This window comes from Phyllostomus hastatus, unplaced genomic scaffold (genome assembly GCF_019186645.2).
Source record: "Phyllostomus hastatus isolate PE091 unplaced genomic scaffold, TTU_PhHast_1.1 phas_contig_16, whole genome shotgun sequence".
Taxonomy (NCBI): domain Eukaryota; kingdom Metazoa; phylum Chordata; class Mammalia; order Chiroptera; family Phyllostomidae; genus Phyllostomus; species Phyllostomus hastatus.
In genome coordinates, this window is record NW_025333643.1 from 10,809,956 (window position 1) to 10,826,273 (window position 16,318).

Sequence of the window (16,318 nt, forward strand, 5' to 3'; positions counted from 1 at the left end):
ATAAAATTTGTAGTAGAAAATATTTATTATGACATTGGGATAAGCAGAGATTTCTTAGGATACAAAAAGTGCTAGCTGTACAAAAAATAATTGAAATTTTGGACTTTATCAAAATTTAAAACTTCTATTCAGAAGTAATTTATGAAAAAGTAATGCACCAATTAGGAAAAAAATTCACAGTATGTGTATGTGATTAAGGATTTGTATTCAAAATATGTAAAGAACTCTTACAACTCAGTAGTAAGAAGACAATTCAGTACATATGTGGGCAAAAGTTTTGAACAGATCTTCACAAAAGAAGACATGTATATGGTCACCAAGCAACTGAAAAGATGTTCATCATTAGTAATTAAAAAAATGTGGACTTCTGGCCAAGATGGAGGCATAGGTGAACACACCGTACCTCCACGCACAACCAAAATTAGAACAACAACAATTTAGAGGCAGAATAATACCCAGAACTGATAGAGAATTTATCTAAATGGAAGTCGGACAGCCAAGAAGTTGAAGTAGACCCCTTCATCCAGACCGGTAGGAGGGGCAGAGATGAGCAGCCGGTGTGGGTTGAGGCGAGGAGAGCAGAGAGAGTTGGGTGCATAAGGCAACTGGAGGTGCGTAAGGCATCTGGGGCATGCAAAATTGCAGCAGGTGGACCCTGAGTACGTAAGTGGCAGCTGGCAGACCCAGTGAGGTGGCGATTGTGGAGCAGGGCAGAGCATACAACCCAGGATCCTAAGGAAGAGACTGAGGTCCCAGGAGAACAGAGCTACCGCCATTGTTCCCCCCACCCCCGGCCCCGCCCCCACATACAATGTCACAAACTAGTGACTAGGGTGCCCAGCCCCAGTGAACACCTAAGGCTCTGCCCCTCACTGTAACAGGAGCGACCAGACCAAAAAAAACAACAACAACAAAAGAGAGGCATGTCTCAAACAGAAGAACAGATTAATGCCCCAGGACTCATCATTTTAAGCAACCAAGAGATAGCCTATCTATCAGATGCACAGTTCAAAACACTGGTGATCAGGAAGCTCTCAGAATTGGTTGATTTTGGGTGCAAATTAGATGAAAAAAATGCAGGTTACCATAAAAGAGATGAAGGAAAATGCACAGAGAACCAATAGTGATGGGAAGGAAACTGGGACTCAAAACAATAGAGTTGATCAGAAGGAAGAAAAAAGCAACCAAACAGGCAAGAATGGAGAAATAAGAATTCAAAAAAACAAGAAGTTTAGGAACCTCCAGGACATCTTTAAATATTCCAACATCCGAATTATAGGGGTACCAGAAGGGGAAGAGGAAAAGCAACAGATTGAACACATATTTGAACAAATAATAAAGGAGAACGTCCCCACTCTGGCAAAGGAAATAGACTTCCAGGAAATCCAGGAAGCTCAGAGAGTCCCAAAGAAGTTGGATCCAAGAAGAAACACACCAAGGCACATCATAATTACATTAGCCAAGGTAAAAATGAAGGAGAGAATCCTAGAAGCAGCAAGAGATAAGGAGACAGTCACCTACAAAGGAGTTTCCATCAGACTGTCAGCTGATTTCTCAAAAGAGACTTTTCAGGCAAGAAGGGGCTCGAAAAAACTATTCCAAGTCATGAAAGACAAGGACCTATATCCCAGATTACTCTATCCAGCAAAGCTTTCATTTAGAATGGAAGGACAGATAAAGTGCTTCTCAGATAAGGTCAAGTTAAAGGAGTTCATCATCACCAAGCCCTTAGTTTATGAAATGTTGAAGGGACTTACCTAAGAAAAGAAGATTAAAAAAAAACATGTATAGTAAAAGGACAGCAAACTCACAATTATGAACAACCACACCTAAAGGAAAACCAAAAGAAACTAAGCAAACAAGTAGAACAGGAACAGAACCACAGAAATGGAGATCACATGGAGGGTTAGCAACAGGGGAGTGGGAGGAGGAGAGAGGGGGAAAAGGTACAGAGAATAAGTAGCATAGATTGTAGGTTGAAAATAGATGGGGGAGGGTAAGAATAGTATGGGAAATGTAGAAGCTAAAGAACTTATAAGTATGACACATGGACATGACTAAAGGGGGGGATGTGGGTGGGAGAGGGTGTACAGGGTGGAGGGGAGTGAAGGGGGAAATGGGACAACTAATAATCAATAAAATAGCATAATCAATAAAATATATTTAAAAAATATATAACTAAAAATACATGCAAATCTAAAAAAAAGTAATTAGAAAAATGCAAATTAAAGCCACAAGGACAGCCACTACATACCTACTAGTATTACTAAATGTAAAATGATTGACAATACCAAATGTTAAGCAAGATATGGAGCAAGTGGAACTCTCATCCACTGCTTGTAGAAATGGAAAATGATACTGTCATTTTGGAAAAGTTTGCCAATTTCTTACAATGTCGATTAATCTTACATTAACCATATGACCATATTACCAGTATTACTAGTAGGTCCTTACCGAAGACAAGGGAAAATAAATGTTCCTAAAGAAAATTTATTTCATAATAGAGGAAAAGTGGGAGCAATCCAAGTGTCTCTCAACAGGTGAATGGATAACTCATTGTGGTTTATTCATACAGTGGAATATCACTCAACAATAAAAATAAATGAACCTCTGACAAATGTAACAACTTGGATGACTCTCAAAAACATGGTGAGCAAAAGAAGATAAACAAAAAAGAGAACAAGCTTTATGATTCTGTTTATATAAGATTCAAGAAAGGGGGGGGAACCCCAAGTGATAATCAGCCAATCAGTGGCTGCCTAAGGCGGTGCTTAGAGGAAGAAACCCTGCACCAGGGCAAGAGAGAACTGTGGGAGATGCCGGATATCCTGACTGTGGTGTTCTTGACTTGGGCTTATATGTTTGTCAAAACATCATTGTATGCTTTAAATGGGTGTATTTTATTATAAATCAGCAGCAATAATATTGTTTTTGAAAAAGTAAAAAAATCGAGGAAACTAAAGTGAAACTGGATTTGTTATTTTTTTCATTAAATATGAAAAACTTTATCATTTTTCCAAAATATGCACTAAATTGTAGTCAAAGAATGGAAGAAACTTTTAAAAGAGGGAAAAATGATGTTTTCATTTGAATCAGATTCTTACTCCCTAAAGTTTCCAGCTGCAGACCGTATCTCAATCCAATGGATTTTCCGTTCCAAGTCAGCCACGACCTGCTTTTGTCAAGATTCCTAATAACAGAGACATTAAGAAAGTTACTGATATGTCTAAAATGTTAACTGTTAATATTGTGAGCCCAGGAGGATTCGGTGGGTCTACCAGGGTTGATATTATTCCCTGTCTAGGAAGGTTTCATTAGAGCCAACTTTTATTCCCTACCTTTAATTTTTCAATACACAAATATTTCTAGCATTCAGACTTTTCACATAAGGTTTGTGAATAAGAATGCTCAGTTCTTACTCTGGTGCTTCTGGCTTGAGCAAGGTTGGGTAGCTCCTTACCTTTTTTCTACTGTCTTGGGGTAAACTTTTAATAAGAATCTAGGATAAAATACTTTCTCCTCATGTTCTTATCTCTTTAGGCAGATGGTATATTTTTTTAGTTGGAGGTGGTGGTGAAGGGAGTGGAATTACAGAATATTGGAATGGGAAGGGGGTGGAGCTCTGGGTCATTTAATCCAGTTTGCTCATTTTACAGAGGAAACTGAAACCCGGGGAAGGCAAGACAAAGGACTTGCTTCAATGCCTCCTAGCTCTTAGGCAGGGAAGCCAGCCCTGACCCATTCCACGCCTCACTGTCTGGAAATGGCAGCCAGCTTCCCCCTCCAACTCAGGCTCCTCTGTGATGGGAGAGAGACAGCATTCACCTGTTTTCAAGGACATTGCTGAAGAATAGGGGATAAAGGACCATGAAGTATATATTGCCAAACACTGGTACTTGAAAGCCACCACCTTAAGTCACCACCTGCATAAATTGCTTTCCTAACCCTTTGGGATGAAAATTCCTGTGGCTGCCGCATTTCAGAAAAGTCTGAGGTTTTCTTTCTTCCCCTTTCTTTGTTTTTGTGAAGCTATGAACTCGTTTTGGAGGGAGACCTTTAACTTTAGCCTTGCTGCTGGAGTTTATAGTAATTAAAAAAGACTATGCTAATAAGAGAAACCTGTTATCTGAAGCTTTGAAAAGGTAGAGACCTGACTTATTTCTTCCTTCTTCGCCCCCATTGGGTTCATTGCTAATTGCTGTAGTGTTATTAAAACAAATGACTGGTCTTTTAATGCCCCAGAATGACAGGGCTCTGCCTGATTGGGACTGTAAATCAGACCACCCTGTATTTTATGGACTTAGTGTCTTGGCCATCCAGAGGCATGCCAGTGGGGGGCAGAGTTTCTGCTTTGGCTGCTAATTAAACTTTAGAAACCTTTCCTTTGTTCCTGGGCCAATCACTCCCACAATCTGATTGGCCAGAGTTGATTCTATTTGAAACGGGCAAATTTATATTTATCCTGAAAAACAAGCAACAATTCCAAAGAATAAATGTTTATTTGAAAGAGCAAAAGTTACTGTCAAATGAGCAGATTGCCTGAAAATAGCTTTATCCGAAAAACCTTCTGAGAATAGGAAAAAATTTGTCGTGCCTGCCAGATACAATGTTATTCACATTTCAAAAGAGAAAATAACTATATTAATACCTTAGGTTACTGCCTTTGGCCTTTCCATAGCTCCTTAACATCTGTGGTTTACATCACTCTGCAAAAATCCCTGTGAGGGTGGAGGCAGTGTATAATATAGCAATTAAGATTTGGGACTTCGAAATCAATATTCATGCACTGATTTATTCATCAAATGTTTGTGAGCACCTCTAACATATCAGGAACTGTTCTAAGTGCTAAGCTTGAAAAGACTAAACAAACAAATGAGCAAACAGACTAAAATTCCCTGCTGTTGTGGAGCCTGCATCCTGGTGAGACCAACATACCTGGATTCATATGTTAAGTTCTGCCACTAGCTTGGTGAGCTTGGGCATGTTACTTGTTCTCATGAAATTTGTTTCCTCTTGTGTAACATGGTGTTAATAATTCCTACTACATAACATTTATGAGGATAATGTACGTTAAGTGCCTAGCACATGGTGAGTGCTTATAAATGGTAGAGGTTATGAGTATTGTTGTTATTTCTGTTGGCACACTTCCATTTGTTGTCTTGGACCCCCAGTGAGCCCCCTCGCCCGTGGGGGTTGACTTGCTTGAGGATGTTCCATTGGCAAGGAAACAGGAGCACAATCCCTGACCCAAATCATGCTAGACATAGGGGTGACTTTCAGGATTCACAGCCTGATTCTTGCCTTGACCTTGCTTTCTCTTTATTTAAGCAGCAGCCACACGGAATTAGCCTTTGTTCAAAAATAACTACTATTATCATCCTGTTTTGCTTCCCTCGGTGACAAACTCTAACATTTCTTCCTTTTTCTTCTTCTTTCAGATTGTTTAGTGTAATTTTGGAACAATTAACCAAAGAAACAGAAGGCGGTAACCACTCTGGTGGCAAATCAGGAGGCTTTGATGTCAAAGCCCTCCGCGCCTTTCGAGTGTTACGACCACTTCGACTAGTATCGGGAGTGCCCAGTAAGCACGTTTTGTTTCCTAAAGCCAGGATTTTGTTGATTTTTTCCTTCTGGGTGGGTCTCAGGATTACGAAATGGGGTGCTACAAGGTGAGTTGCTGTGTACCAGCTGGGGCTCTGCAGACGACCTTGGAGGCCTTTGCATTTTGCAGTACACTTTGACTTATGTTGTCACTTTGATCTGAGAGCCCTCAGAGGGACTGGCAGTGATGAGCCTTCCTGATTTCGTAAAAGGGACAGTCCTCTCTTGCAGAGAGATGGAGTAAGTGGTGTCATGAGGCCTTGAGTAATCCTGATTCTGGTCTGGTTTTTCTTCTGTGACAGCACACCGGCCATCTCCTCCCCCCACTCACAGGCCTGCCCACTGAAAGTAGTGGCTTATGTAGATGAAGGTGTTGGAGGGCCCAATTCACTGCCTTTTTTCAAAGTGAGAGCAACAGGGGGCTAGACTTTAGAAAACTCAGCTCTCTACTCTTAGAAACTGTGCCTGTCACTCTCTGGGGGAAGACGTGAATGCTTTTGTGCCCTCCCCTACATGTAGGGCATAGTGGTACCTGCTCGAAGGTGGTTTGAAGACTGAAGGAGATACTGCAGGGAGAGCCCCAGCACAAGGGCCGGAGCACAGAGGAGACCCTTGGGTGAGAGATGTATCATCACCCACTTGGCCGTGACACCTGTCTGTGCCAGGTCCTAGTGTCTTCTTGCTGCAGACCTCCAGGCCAGGATGAGTGCCACTTGGGAGCAAATGTCCTGTCTGTGCCCTGGCCAGGAGTGGCAAACTGATGCTTCTATGAGCAGCATGGGGTGCTTCACTGGGCTCTGTCCCTGATAGGATACCCTCTGTTGGGGACTTCAGAGGGTAGATATTCTAGCACCTTTCCAGGGGCTGTTGTGAGGTGGCTGCCTGCTTGCTTCGAGCTGGAGGAAGGATGTGGGACTGCAGGGCGTACCTGTCTTGCACAACTCAGAAAGCCATCAGAAGAGCACAGATCATGGTTTTGCTCCTCCAGAAATTCTTTGTGAGTTTTTATTAAATGTGTTGGTGCTCAGAAGGCACCAGAAATTCTCTGGAAGAAAAAAAGATTTCCAAATTTAACATTTTAAAATGTAGGAAGTGGTGTTTTATGTGTACTTGTTTTTCCAGATGGTTCATTTATTTTCACTGAAAAAGATCAGTGCAAGTCAAAACCGCAAACTGTCTGGAAGCAATTGAGAAAAATAGAAATACCTTGGAAATGACTGGCTCTGTTATGTGTAATGTGGTTGCACGAGAGGTCCAGTGAAAAACATATTCTTTCAGATTTAGTTGTTACAGCTTAATCTAATTTCAAAGTAACCACGACAACCCCCTCCCCCACCCCGCACACACACACTCCCAAAAGAGCAAATGACAGGACAACCAGCATCCATTGTGCTGTGAGCAGACTCCTAGGTGCTGAGGCCTCAGGAGTGCGAGTCTGGGTGCCGAAAACTCAGACCTCACATGGAGTTGCTTTGGCTCCCTTGTCTTACGAGGTTGTCACTAAATGACTAGTCCTGTGTGCCTGGATCCTCTTGAGAACCAGTTTTAAACTGTATTTCTTCCTCCCACCTAAAAGATCACTTTGAAACTTGACCGAGGTCTGCATCACGTTCTCCCATGGGTCAGCAAGGAGAAATAGGGATATGAGTCTTGTGTGAGGACTTTCAGCCCGTATTTTAACTGCCCTGGGAGGGAACACGTCTCTCATCAGGCCCACATGGGCTTTGGGGAGAGGGGTTTGGGGCTCTGGGTCATGCTCTTTTCCATGGGGGTTGGCGACTGTGGCCCAGTGGTTTCTTCTCAAGTACCTGAAATTATTAAAAATGCCTGGGAAAGGTTGACTGTTTACACTTATCTGGGAATTGTCTAGTCATTTCTAAAGAGAGTTGAGACTGTCCTATAAGGCAGGATGTTTTGTGTGCATGTGAATATATATATTCATTGAAGTGGAAGGTAAAAAAAATGCATGTTTCAAAAGATAGTATGATAGTTCAGACATTTTCAGAGTTCTTACCACCCATACTCAGTTAACTGATAAGTGTGTACTGGAATCCTAGACTGTCAAAGTGGAAAAGAATCCTACAAAACAGTCCATCCAACAGCATCACCTTTTAGATTGGGAAGCTAAGGCCTGTCAAGGGGTATTGACCTGGGCAGGTTCCCACAGTTAGTGGGTGACCAAACTGGGCCACACCCACAGTCTCCTAGTTCCTGGCCCAGTGTTCTTTCTACTTCATCCTTCTGCCTCTGTATCAGTGCCCTGTGGGATCTGTATGAGCACACATTGACGTTATACAAAGGAGCCTAATGTCGTGAAAGTGTGCAATTCACATTAAGATATATTTTCATGCCCTGGCTGGGTGGCTTTGTTGGTCGGAGCATTATGCCATACACCAAAAGTTTGTGTGTTCAATTCCCGGGCAGGGCATATATGTAGGTTGCAGGTTCAAGCCCCAGACAGGGCTTGAATGGGAGGCAATCTCACATCATGCCTCTTTCTATCCCCCACCCCCTCTTCTGTTTCTCTAAAATCAATGAAAAAACACAAACAGGTGAGGATTAAAAAAAAAAGATACAAACTTCATTATCTCATAAACTTGGCCAACGTAAAATATAGGAGAAACCTAAGTATGTTCATGAAACATATGGCTCACTGCCATAGACTTTAGAAGAGCTAACTGCTGAATGGTTATTTTGGATGACCTATCCATGTCTAAAAAATAAACGAAAAAAAAAACCCTGTCCAAGTAGATTAAAGCAGATGTCTCCCCCCCGCATCTGTTCTTTCTAGAGGGTAAAAACCTTAACAATCATCTTATTGATCATTGTTTTTCAAAAGAAACCATTTGGGCATTTAAATATCTGAAGTCAGAACCTAAGATTTTGGTCATAATGAGGGACTTGGAAAGATGGGCTCTTTGTGAGTCTGAAATCCTTTCCTCAGTCTTCCCTCCCCATGCAGTCTGCACCTCTTCCTTGTCTTCCTTACCATGGCTCGTAAGTATTCTTCTCTCAACTTGCTGCATTCTGATTTCTAACTTATTTAACTCCAGCATCTCAGCTTATATTGTTTCATTTTTTGAATATGTATTGCAAGAGTGAGAAGATATTAGAAGAGGGCAGTTTGAATAAGGGTGTGACAGTGGGGAAGAGTTAGGGAGGGGAAGGGAAAGAGGACAGAGATAGAGGAAAAGCGTGAACTATGCCGAGCAGAAGCTGTGGCTGTGGGGTGGTGGAAAGAATGCAGGAAAGACGCTAAACATGGGAGTGAGGTGCTGGTGTGACTTCTGGCTTCCTGCCCGTCAGTGTTCCCTGGTCTTCTGCCTTCTTCCACCCAGTCCCAACCCTAATCCTGAGTGTTGCCCCACCCACTATCCTTGTTTCCATTATCTTTTTTTCTTCCTGTACCATGGCTCTGAGTATTATTCCATGGATAGTTTCCAGGTTTTCATGTTCCTTCCTTATCTCTCAAGTGGGGCGGGGTGGGGGGGTGGTTATTCAGCTGTAGGATGCTTCCCTCTTAATGCTATACAGATGATCAAACTCACTGGGTCTAAGGTGGTTCTCATCGCCTCCTTCCTTTGCCCGTCTCCTACCTCCCTCATTCTGGGAGAGACTCCTTTTGACATGCTTTTTATTTGTCCAGACACTAAGATTTGCCCCCGTGGCCCTGACTTATGGGTACATTCTTCTCCCTCAGACTCAGTTGCTGACTTCCGGTCTCCTCCACTGGTCTTATCTGCTGCTGCCCTGTTCGTAGTTCTAAAGAGGCTGCTTTTTTTTGCTCGTGGACCAAAATCTGGCCCTGTAACCCAGATTCAAAACCTGGAGCCACCTGACTGCAATCTGCTTTTTCCTCCTGATATTCTTTTCCACAGTGTGCCCACCAGCCAAGGCTCCCCACCCTCAGCCCATAATGTGCTGCTTTGCTTCTGTACTTTTGGAGCTCTCTTGCCTCTGCCTGGTGTAGCCTCTCCCCTGCCCACCTGTGGCAATCCGCCCTCCTTAGCCCTGCCAAGAGAGAGGCTGCTGCCTTGTCCTCTCTATTCTCTCCACTCAGAAGTGATGTTTTTATCCCTCTTTAATTGTAACTGATGTTACTCACGCAGCATCTGATAGCTACCTTTAATTTGTGCTTAATTCTTGTGTCTCCTAGAACACAATCTCTTTGAGGGAATGCCCTTTATATAATACATCCTCATGTCTCCTAAAGCATCAACTTTATGCTTGTCACATGAAAGATGTTCAGGGAATTTTGTTGAGTGGATGAACAAATGTGCAAATGAAGGACTGACTTGGATATTGGACAGCCTCCTCTCTGGGCCTTAGTTATTTCATCTGTCAAGTGAGGAAGTTGGATTAGATGATCTTTAATTTCTTCTTAACTTTTCCCACATCCAGATTTAATGCTAATTAAAAGCTTTGAAATATTTCTGAGTTTTATTACTGTGTGTCATATGCAGAGTGGGCACCATTAGGACATATATGTACATCACTGAAGTTTTTTCCTGTCTCATAAACTTATTTCTCTCTCTCTCCTAGGTTTACAAGTTGTCCTGAACTCCATTATAAAAGCCATGGTTCCCCTCCTTCACATAGCCCTTTTGGTATTATTTGTAATCATAATCTATGCTATTATAGGATTGGAACTTTTTATTGGAAAAATGCACAAAACGTGTTTTTTTGCTGACTCAGGTAAGTAATGAAAATGGTAGCTAACCTAACTTAAGAAAAATTTTTTAATTTTCTCCCAAACAACTTTTGTAGTTTTGGGACAATCTAAAACAAAGTAAGAGTGAGGGGGGGAAGAAAGAGCCAAATGTACCAGAAAATGTACTGAACTAGATCCTGATGTGAATTGTGTTGACAATAAATGAGAATTTAATTTCCTTTTCTCTCCTAATTTCCCATGTACTGTGTCCTGGCAAACAAGATGAGGGACCTCCAAAACTAGAACATGAGGCGAATCATTAGTGTTGTTCTATATAGCCTTGAGAAAGATGCTGTGAATGAGCCCAGAGGAGAGAGCAGTGATTCTGAGTCCAGGAAATAGCAGATTCTCTGGAGGAAGGACTATGTGAAGTGGACCTTGGAGGACAAGTAGGATTGTGAGACAGCAGAGCTGGGAGGTGGGGCGTTCCAGGCCAAGGTACTTGACTTTCTCGGCCTTGGTTTTCCTGCTGCTCATCTCTTGAGTAGTGAAGCCTTCTTGCTCTGTTCGCAGATATCATAGCTGAAGAGGACCCGGCGCCGTGTGCGTTCTCAGGGAATGGACGCCAGTGTACTGCCAACGGCACAGAGTGTAGGAGTGGCTGGGTTGGCCCAAATGGAGGCATCACCAACTTTGATAACTTTGCCTTTGCTATGCTCACTGTATTTCAGTGCATCACTATGGAGGGCTGGACAGACGTGCTCTACTGGGTAAGCCGCTTGAGGAGAGAGCCAATGGAGTGTTCTTTCTATGGATAACAATGTTGCATTAGTTAGAGCCATTGAAGAGTTGGCTGAAAAAGAAACCCTGGAAGTCAGTTCTTTGGGAAGGGAAGCAGACCCTCTCTTCACTCAGCAAGACTCCTCATCTTCCCCCCCTCAGGGCTTTAGTTTCCATTCTAGATAGCAGGATGCATAATGTCGGCCCCCTCCGCTCCCCAGTACTGCCTGGGGAGTTCTTGCTGAATGTGCCCAGTAGTTCCTTTTTGGACAAACCCCAGAAGGCCGTGGCTGTCCTCATTCAACTATTAGAGAGCCAGGGGTAATCTCCCAGGTTTAGAGGCTTCCATGGGCTAAAATTGATCTTTTGCACATAAAGGCAAGTTGCTTTACTAGAATTCCATACAGAACATAATTCCATACAGATAGGGAACATAAATTGCATTCCTTTCATGCTTCTTATAACTTAGCACAGCCCTAAAGCCAAAATGGGGTTTTCCCTATTATAATATTTCCCTTGCATATTCAATATTATATAAATCAGCCTAGCACAAGCCCTTAGCCCTCTCTCTCTTCCTTTCTCTGTGGAGCCAGAGAACTCTAGCGTAGAGGGTAGAAACGGAGTGGGTACCCATCCAGCCTGTCGTAGGACGGACAAAACAGATGGGCACCCTTTTGATGGCTAGGGTCTGGCTCTTCTTGTTCCTGACAGCACCAGAAGGGTTTGCCATAATTTTAATCACCATTTCCCAGAGCTGAATTTGTTTATTTGTTTGGTAGAATTTGAAAAAAGCTCACAAATGTTTAGAAATTATTTTCCATGCCACAGAGTTACTGGGAAAAACGGCTGACGTGTAGATTTTGAGCCTAAGCCCAAGTCCAGATGGGATTAACTATGATTCCAATAATGACTTGTTCAAAGGTAATTTGTAATAAAATACTTCTTGAATGTGGGTAGTCTCTAGTTAGGAGGCCTACAGATTGAAAAGTAGCTTCTGACAGAGTAGCTTCTAAATTTTAGACACTTTACAGGATTTCATGTTACTCTGTAGCTTCAGAGAACATAGTGTCTAATGGTCATAAGTAGGTTTTTGCTTCCCTTCACCAGTGAACACCATGCTTACAGGATTGTAGGTGCTCCTATATTCAAAGAAGGTATATGTTTTTATTTTCATTCCCCAAGTTGTGTGTCTAGTTTGGTAATAAGGTTTAGGCATCACCAGCATGTTACATCTTGTTTCTCCCCCTTTCTCTCCTTTTTCTTACTGTCACAGGGGTGCGTGTGTGTCTGTGTGGGTGTGCACATGTCATTTATATCCGTCAGACAATGCCTTTCATGAGGAGGAACAAGGAAGGAGATTATATGGATGAGCCAAGACCATGGTCATGCAAGGGGACCCTCAAATTAAGTAGAGGATTTGTTTTCACTATTAACATCTAAAAAGTTGCAACTCCTAGTTAGATTAATTGAGGTCTCACTTCCAGTCTTCCCTTGACATTTCTAATAAATAGAAAAAGCATCATCTAAATAGCCCGAACTCTGATCCTTCTCCCAAACAGTACAGAAAACATTTTGATTTTTCAAAGAAATAAAATCTGTGACTCCTCTCAGCTTCATTGTTCTCTCTAGTCTTCGTGAATTGTCATTGCTGATCCAACATGCCTTGACTAATGGACAATTTTATGTTTTATATTATATTTCTATGCATCCTCCCATGACAGTGTCCTATTGTCAAGCAAGTGAAACCTCTGGGAGTGTGCAAGGAAAGCTGAGAAAACTCTATGCACCCTGAAGCAAGTCTGCACTTGCTGGCCTGGAACCTTTAAGTATCATCTCTGTTGTTAATATGACAGTCAATAATTTGACAGTGTAATAATTATATTGTCTATGAAATATATGGCATCTTTATTCTGATGGAGGACCCACATAATTTATCAACACTATCCCAGTCCATATCCCTTTATAGAAATCCTGGGATTTTGAAGATGGAAACAGGGGAATATCAAGGAACATCCCCAGGGTCCTACAGCAAGTGACTGTGGTCCTTGATGTGGAATGGAGGTCTACGGACTTTCATAAGGGGCCAGATAATAAAAGTATTTGGCCTTGCAGCCATTACCTCTGTGTCACAGTTACTCAGTTCTGCCCCCTCCCATGTTGCTAGAAGCAGCCATAGACAACATGGAGACAAATGAGGTGGCTCTGTTCCAGTGAAACTTTTTAATGGGCACTGAAATTTGAATATTGTATAATATTCATGTGTCTTGAAATATTCTTCTGATTTTTTTTCAACCACTTAAAAATGTAAAAACCATTTTTAGGTCGAGGGCTGTATAAAAGCAGGAGGCAGGGTGGGTTTGGCCTGCAGGTCCCAGTTTGCTGACCCCTGGTCTAGACTGGAATCCAGTACTCTCTCTCCCTTCTAGAACACCTGGGGCCAGCGAGGTGATGTTTTCCAGAGTGCTCACTAAGATCTTAGTCTCTGAAACACATCAGATTGTTTTTAATTACTTGTTGATTGCTTTTATTAACTCATCATGGAGATAGGCAGGAGCCAAGGCACCAAGCCTTCTTAATATGTTTTGGGCCACAGTCAGCTGGAAGCCACAGATCATAACATCCTGTGTTCCAGGACATAACATCCCTGCCCAGCACAGTGCCTGGCACAGAGCAGGTGCTCAGCCAATACTATTTACTATTACTCTTTAAGTGTATAATCCCATTGCCCCTGTAGAGATGACCCATGTTTAAATATCAATTTTTATCCACAGCTAGGATATCAAGGAAACGTCTTGAGAGGTAACTAAGATTAGATTTTAAATATTGATGGCAAGCAAATTTCTCAGCCCTTTAGGTGTTTGTGTATGGTGGACAAAGTCCTTGCCAGGGATTGTGTTGCATCTTGTCATATTCAGTCGGTGTTCAAAAGCTCATTGATACCTCAGCTCTCAAGAGAGCCTGGCAGACGGCCTTGAGAAGGAAAGAACAGGTGGGCCCAATATGCAGAAAGATTCATTTAGAACAAATCCACATGGTTGTGCAGGGAGTGGGATTATTAACTTCTGGTGGAAAAAAGTTACTTTGCAGAGCTCTTTTATAAATTGAGTTCTGTAAACATAACTAAGCTGTATCTGATCCACATGTATTTGGTGGCCGCAGAGGCAGAAGGAGGTAGTGAAAGGAAAGAGCAGTGAGGCTGGGACAGGGCTGGGTTTGGACCTTGGGGAGCTCCCTGAAACTCTTTGCACTTTAATTTTGTTGTCTATAAGATACAGAGCAAGACCACATAATCCATTTTTTCCTTTAACTCAGAGGAAATGTTTTTGAATGTGAGAAATTAAAATAGTATTGGTTTCAGGAGAGAGCTAGCCATGTAAGTAATTTATGGCCTCTTGCCTTATTGCCAAGCTCCTATGGAGGTGCTGACTCTCAGACCCTATTAGGACATTCTCATGGTCAAGTTGATCATTGACTTCATTCCAGGTACTGTCCCTGGGAAATTCCTGTCTAGTTGGCCAGGGACTTGCCTTTCTGTACTTTTGTCTTTTTCCATGCTCAGGAGAGCTACAATCAGTATCCGATTTCTGGTAGTGTTTTCAACAGTTAGACAAGACTGAAAGCCTTAGGTTGGCCTTTAATTGGAAGGAAACATGAGTATGCATTTCAACCTTTGAAGTAAGGGAAAACTGAAACTCAATAGAATATTATTTCCTGGGCACCAGGTGACTCCACATGATGACTTTGACATAAAAATTTAAAAATTAAATTGAAAAGCTTCAGCTGATGCCAATTTCTCCATTATTGATAAAGACCATGCAGAAAAAATCCCAAGCAGTCTGTCTTTTCATGTGGGTATTTGGGGGGATAGCTTGCCAGTTCCAGCTTGTCCTGTGTATAGAGTAAGTTCTAAGAAACACTAGCCTCTGAAAAGAGACTGTTGAGAAGGCTCAGTTGGGAGAAAGACTGGCCCTTATGGCTTGAGTTCTGTTTCTCTTCCCCAACTTCTACAGATTTAGAGAAAGTCTCCTGTGGCTTTTGTTTAGCTCTAGCCTTTCCCAAGCCCACTGCCTTTGCCAGAGGTGTAGAAAAGTGAGGTCTCCTGGTGGGAGTCCTGGACATGAACATTGATCTCCCATCCCATGAGCTTTCTCTTCCTTGTCACACGCCCGTCTGTTCCAACAGAGAGGTCCCTGTGGAAGGTCCTGACTCCAGGCTGGGCTCTGGCCACTATACTAGGCAGCCTGTTTCTTGTCCTCCACACACAGGTTTTTAAGTCAGTTTGAGGGTGTAGTTGCTTTGGAAGAATTACCCTCTGCCTTCCTGCTGAAATTAGTTTATCCAGCTTAATTAGATCAACAATTGCAGCCATGGCCTTGGCTCATTCATTACTCTGATTGCCAGAGTAAGATGTGCAGACTGATATGAGTTCTGTTAAGCACATCAGTTTTCATGTGGCCAAAACAGGTGTTTCATAAGGGATTTAATGCCCTTTCCTTAGACTTCAGCAACAGATGTTAGGTGGTTTTTTTAATGTTCTTTCTTTCTTTCCTTTTTTTCCTGTTCGGCTTCTGCATAAGGCAAACAGTGAAATGCATGAGCCTCATTCTGTAAAGCCTAAACCTGGAGTCATACAACACGGAGGAAAGCACATGCTTAAAGGCCTAAGGGCTTGCACCTGCGAGGCCCAAGCCACCAATTGGCCCAGGCTATATATAGTTCCTGCCCAGCCAGGCCTGGGGTCATTCATTCTGTCCCTGACTGATCCTTAACATCTCCTTCCTGGGAGAAATGTTTGCCCAATTTGACAGTGACCTGCGCTGTTGGAAGGTCCCATCCGGCATGGACCTTGAAGCTGCTGTGTGCCCTGGCATGAAAGCTGCTCATGACCAAACCTCTCCTGGGCCTGTCGGGGAGGCCATATCTGACTGCCTTGTTTGAGCTTGCACCACCAGTAGGGCAAGGGGTTCTTCCAGACGAGCCAGTCAGCTCACAGCTGAAGGCAAGATGAAGCCAGCTTTTCAAGGCTGGGTCATCTAGATCCGAGAAAGGTGTGGGGGATAAGGGCTTTTTCCTTCTCCTGGGTCCTTCCTATGGTGCAGTCATAAATATCTCATTCCCAAGGGCGCCCTTGAATGTAAGTCAGCTAGCTGACTTCTGAACACTTGTCTGTTTTGCATTAGTTTAGCTGTGCTTGCACTTACTGATTGAGGATAATCCAGATTTAGGTTAGGTTAGGTTTCCTTAGAGAGCTTGGCTTCCAATGGAAAGTTATTATTTTAGTTTTTT

The 16,318-nt window shown here is 42.6% G+C and overlaps 1 protein-coding gene across 6 annotated transcripts in view; it reads left to right on the top strand.

Moving 5' to 3' along the window:
• Positions 1 to 16,318, top strand: part of CACNA1D (calcium voltage-gated channel subunit alpha1 D) — a 325,060-nt gene that overhangs the window by 174,582 nt on the left and 134,160 nt on the right. For all 6 annotated transcript variants that reach the window (XM_045832502.1, XM_045832505.1, XM_045832503.1 and 3 more), the window contains exons 5-7: positions 5,439 to 5,581; positions 10,144 to 10,296; positions 10,826 to 11,022. In XM_045832502.1, the coding sequence (XP_045688458.1) occupies positions 5,439 to 5,581; positions 10,144 to 10,296; positions 10,826 to 11,022 (493 nt within the window). The remainder of the gene's footprint in view (positions 1 to 5,438; positions 5,582 to 10,143; positions 10,297 to 10,825; positions 11,023 to 16,318) is intronic.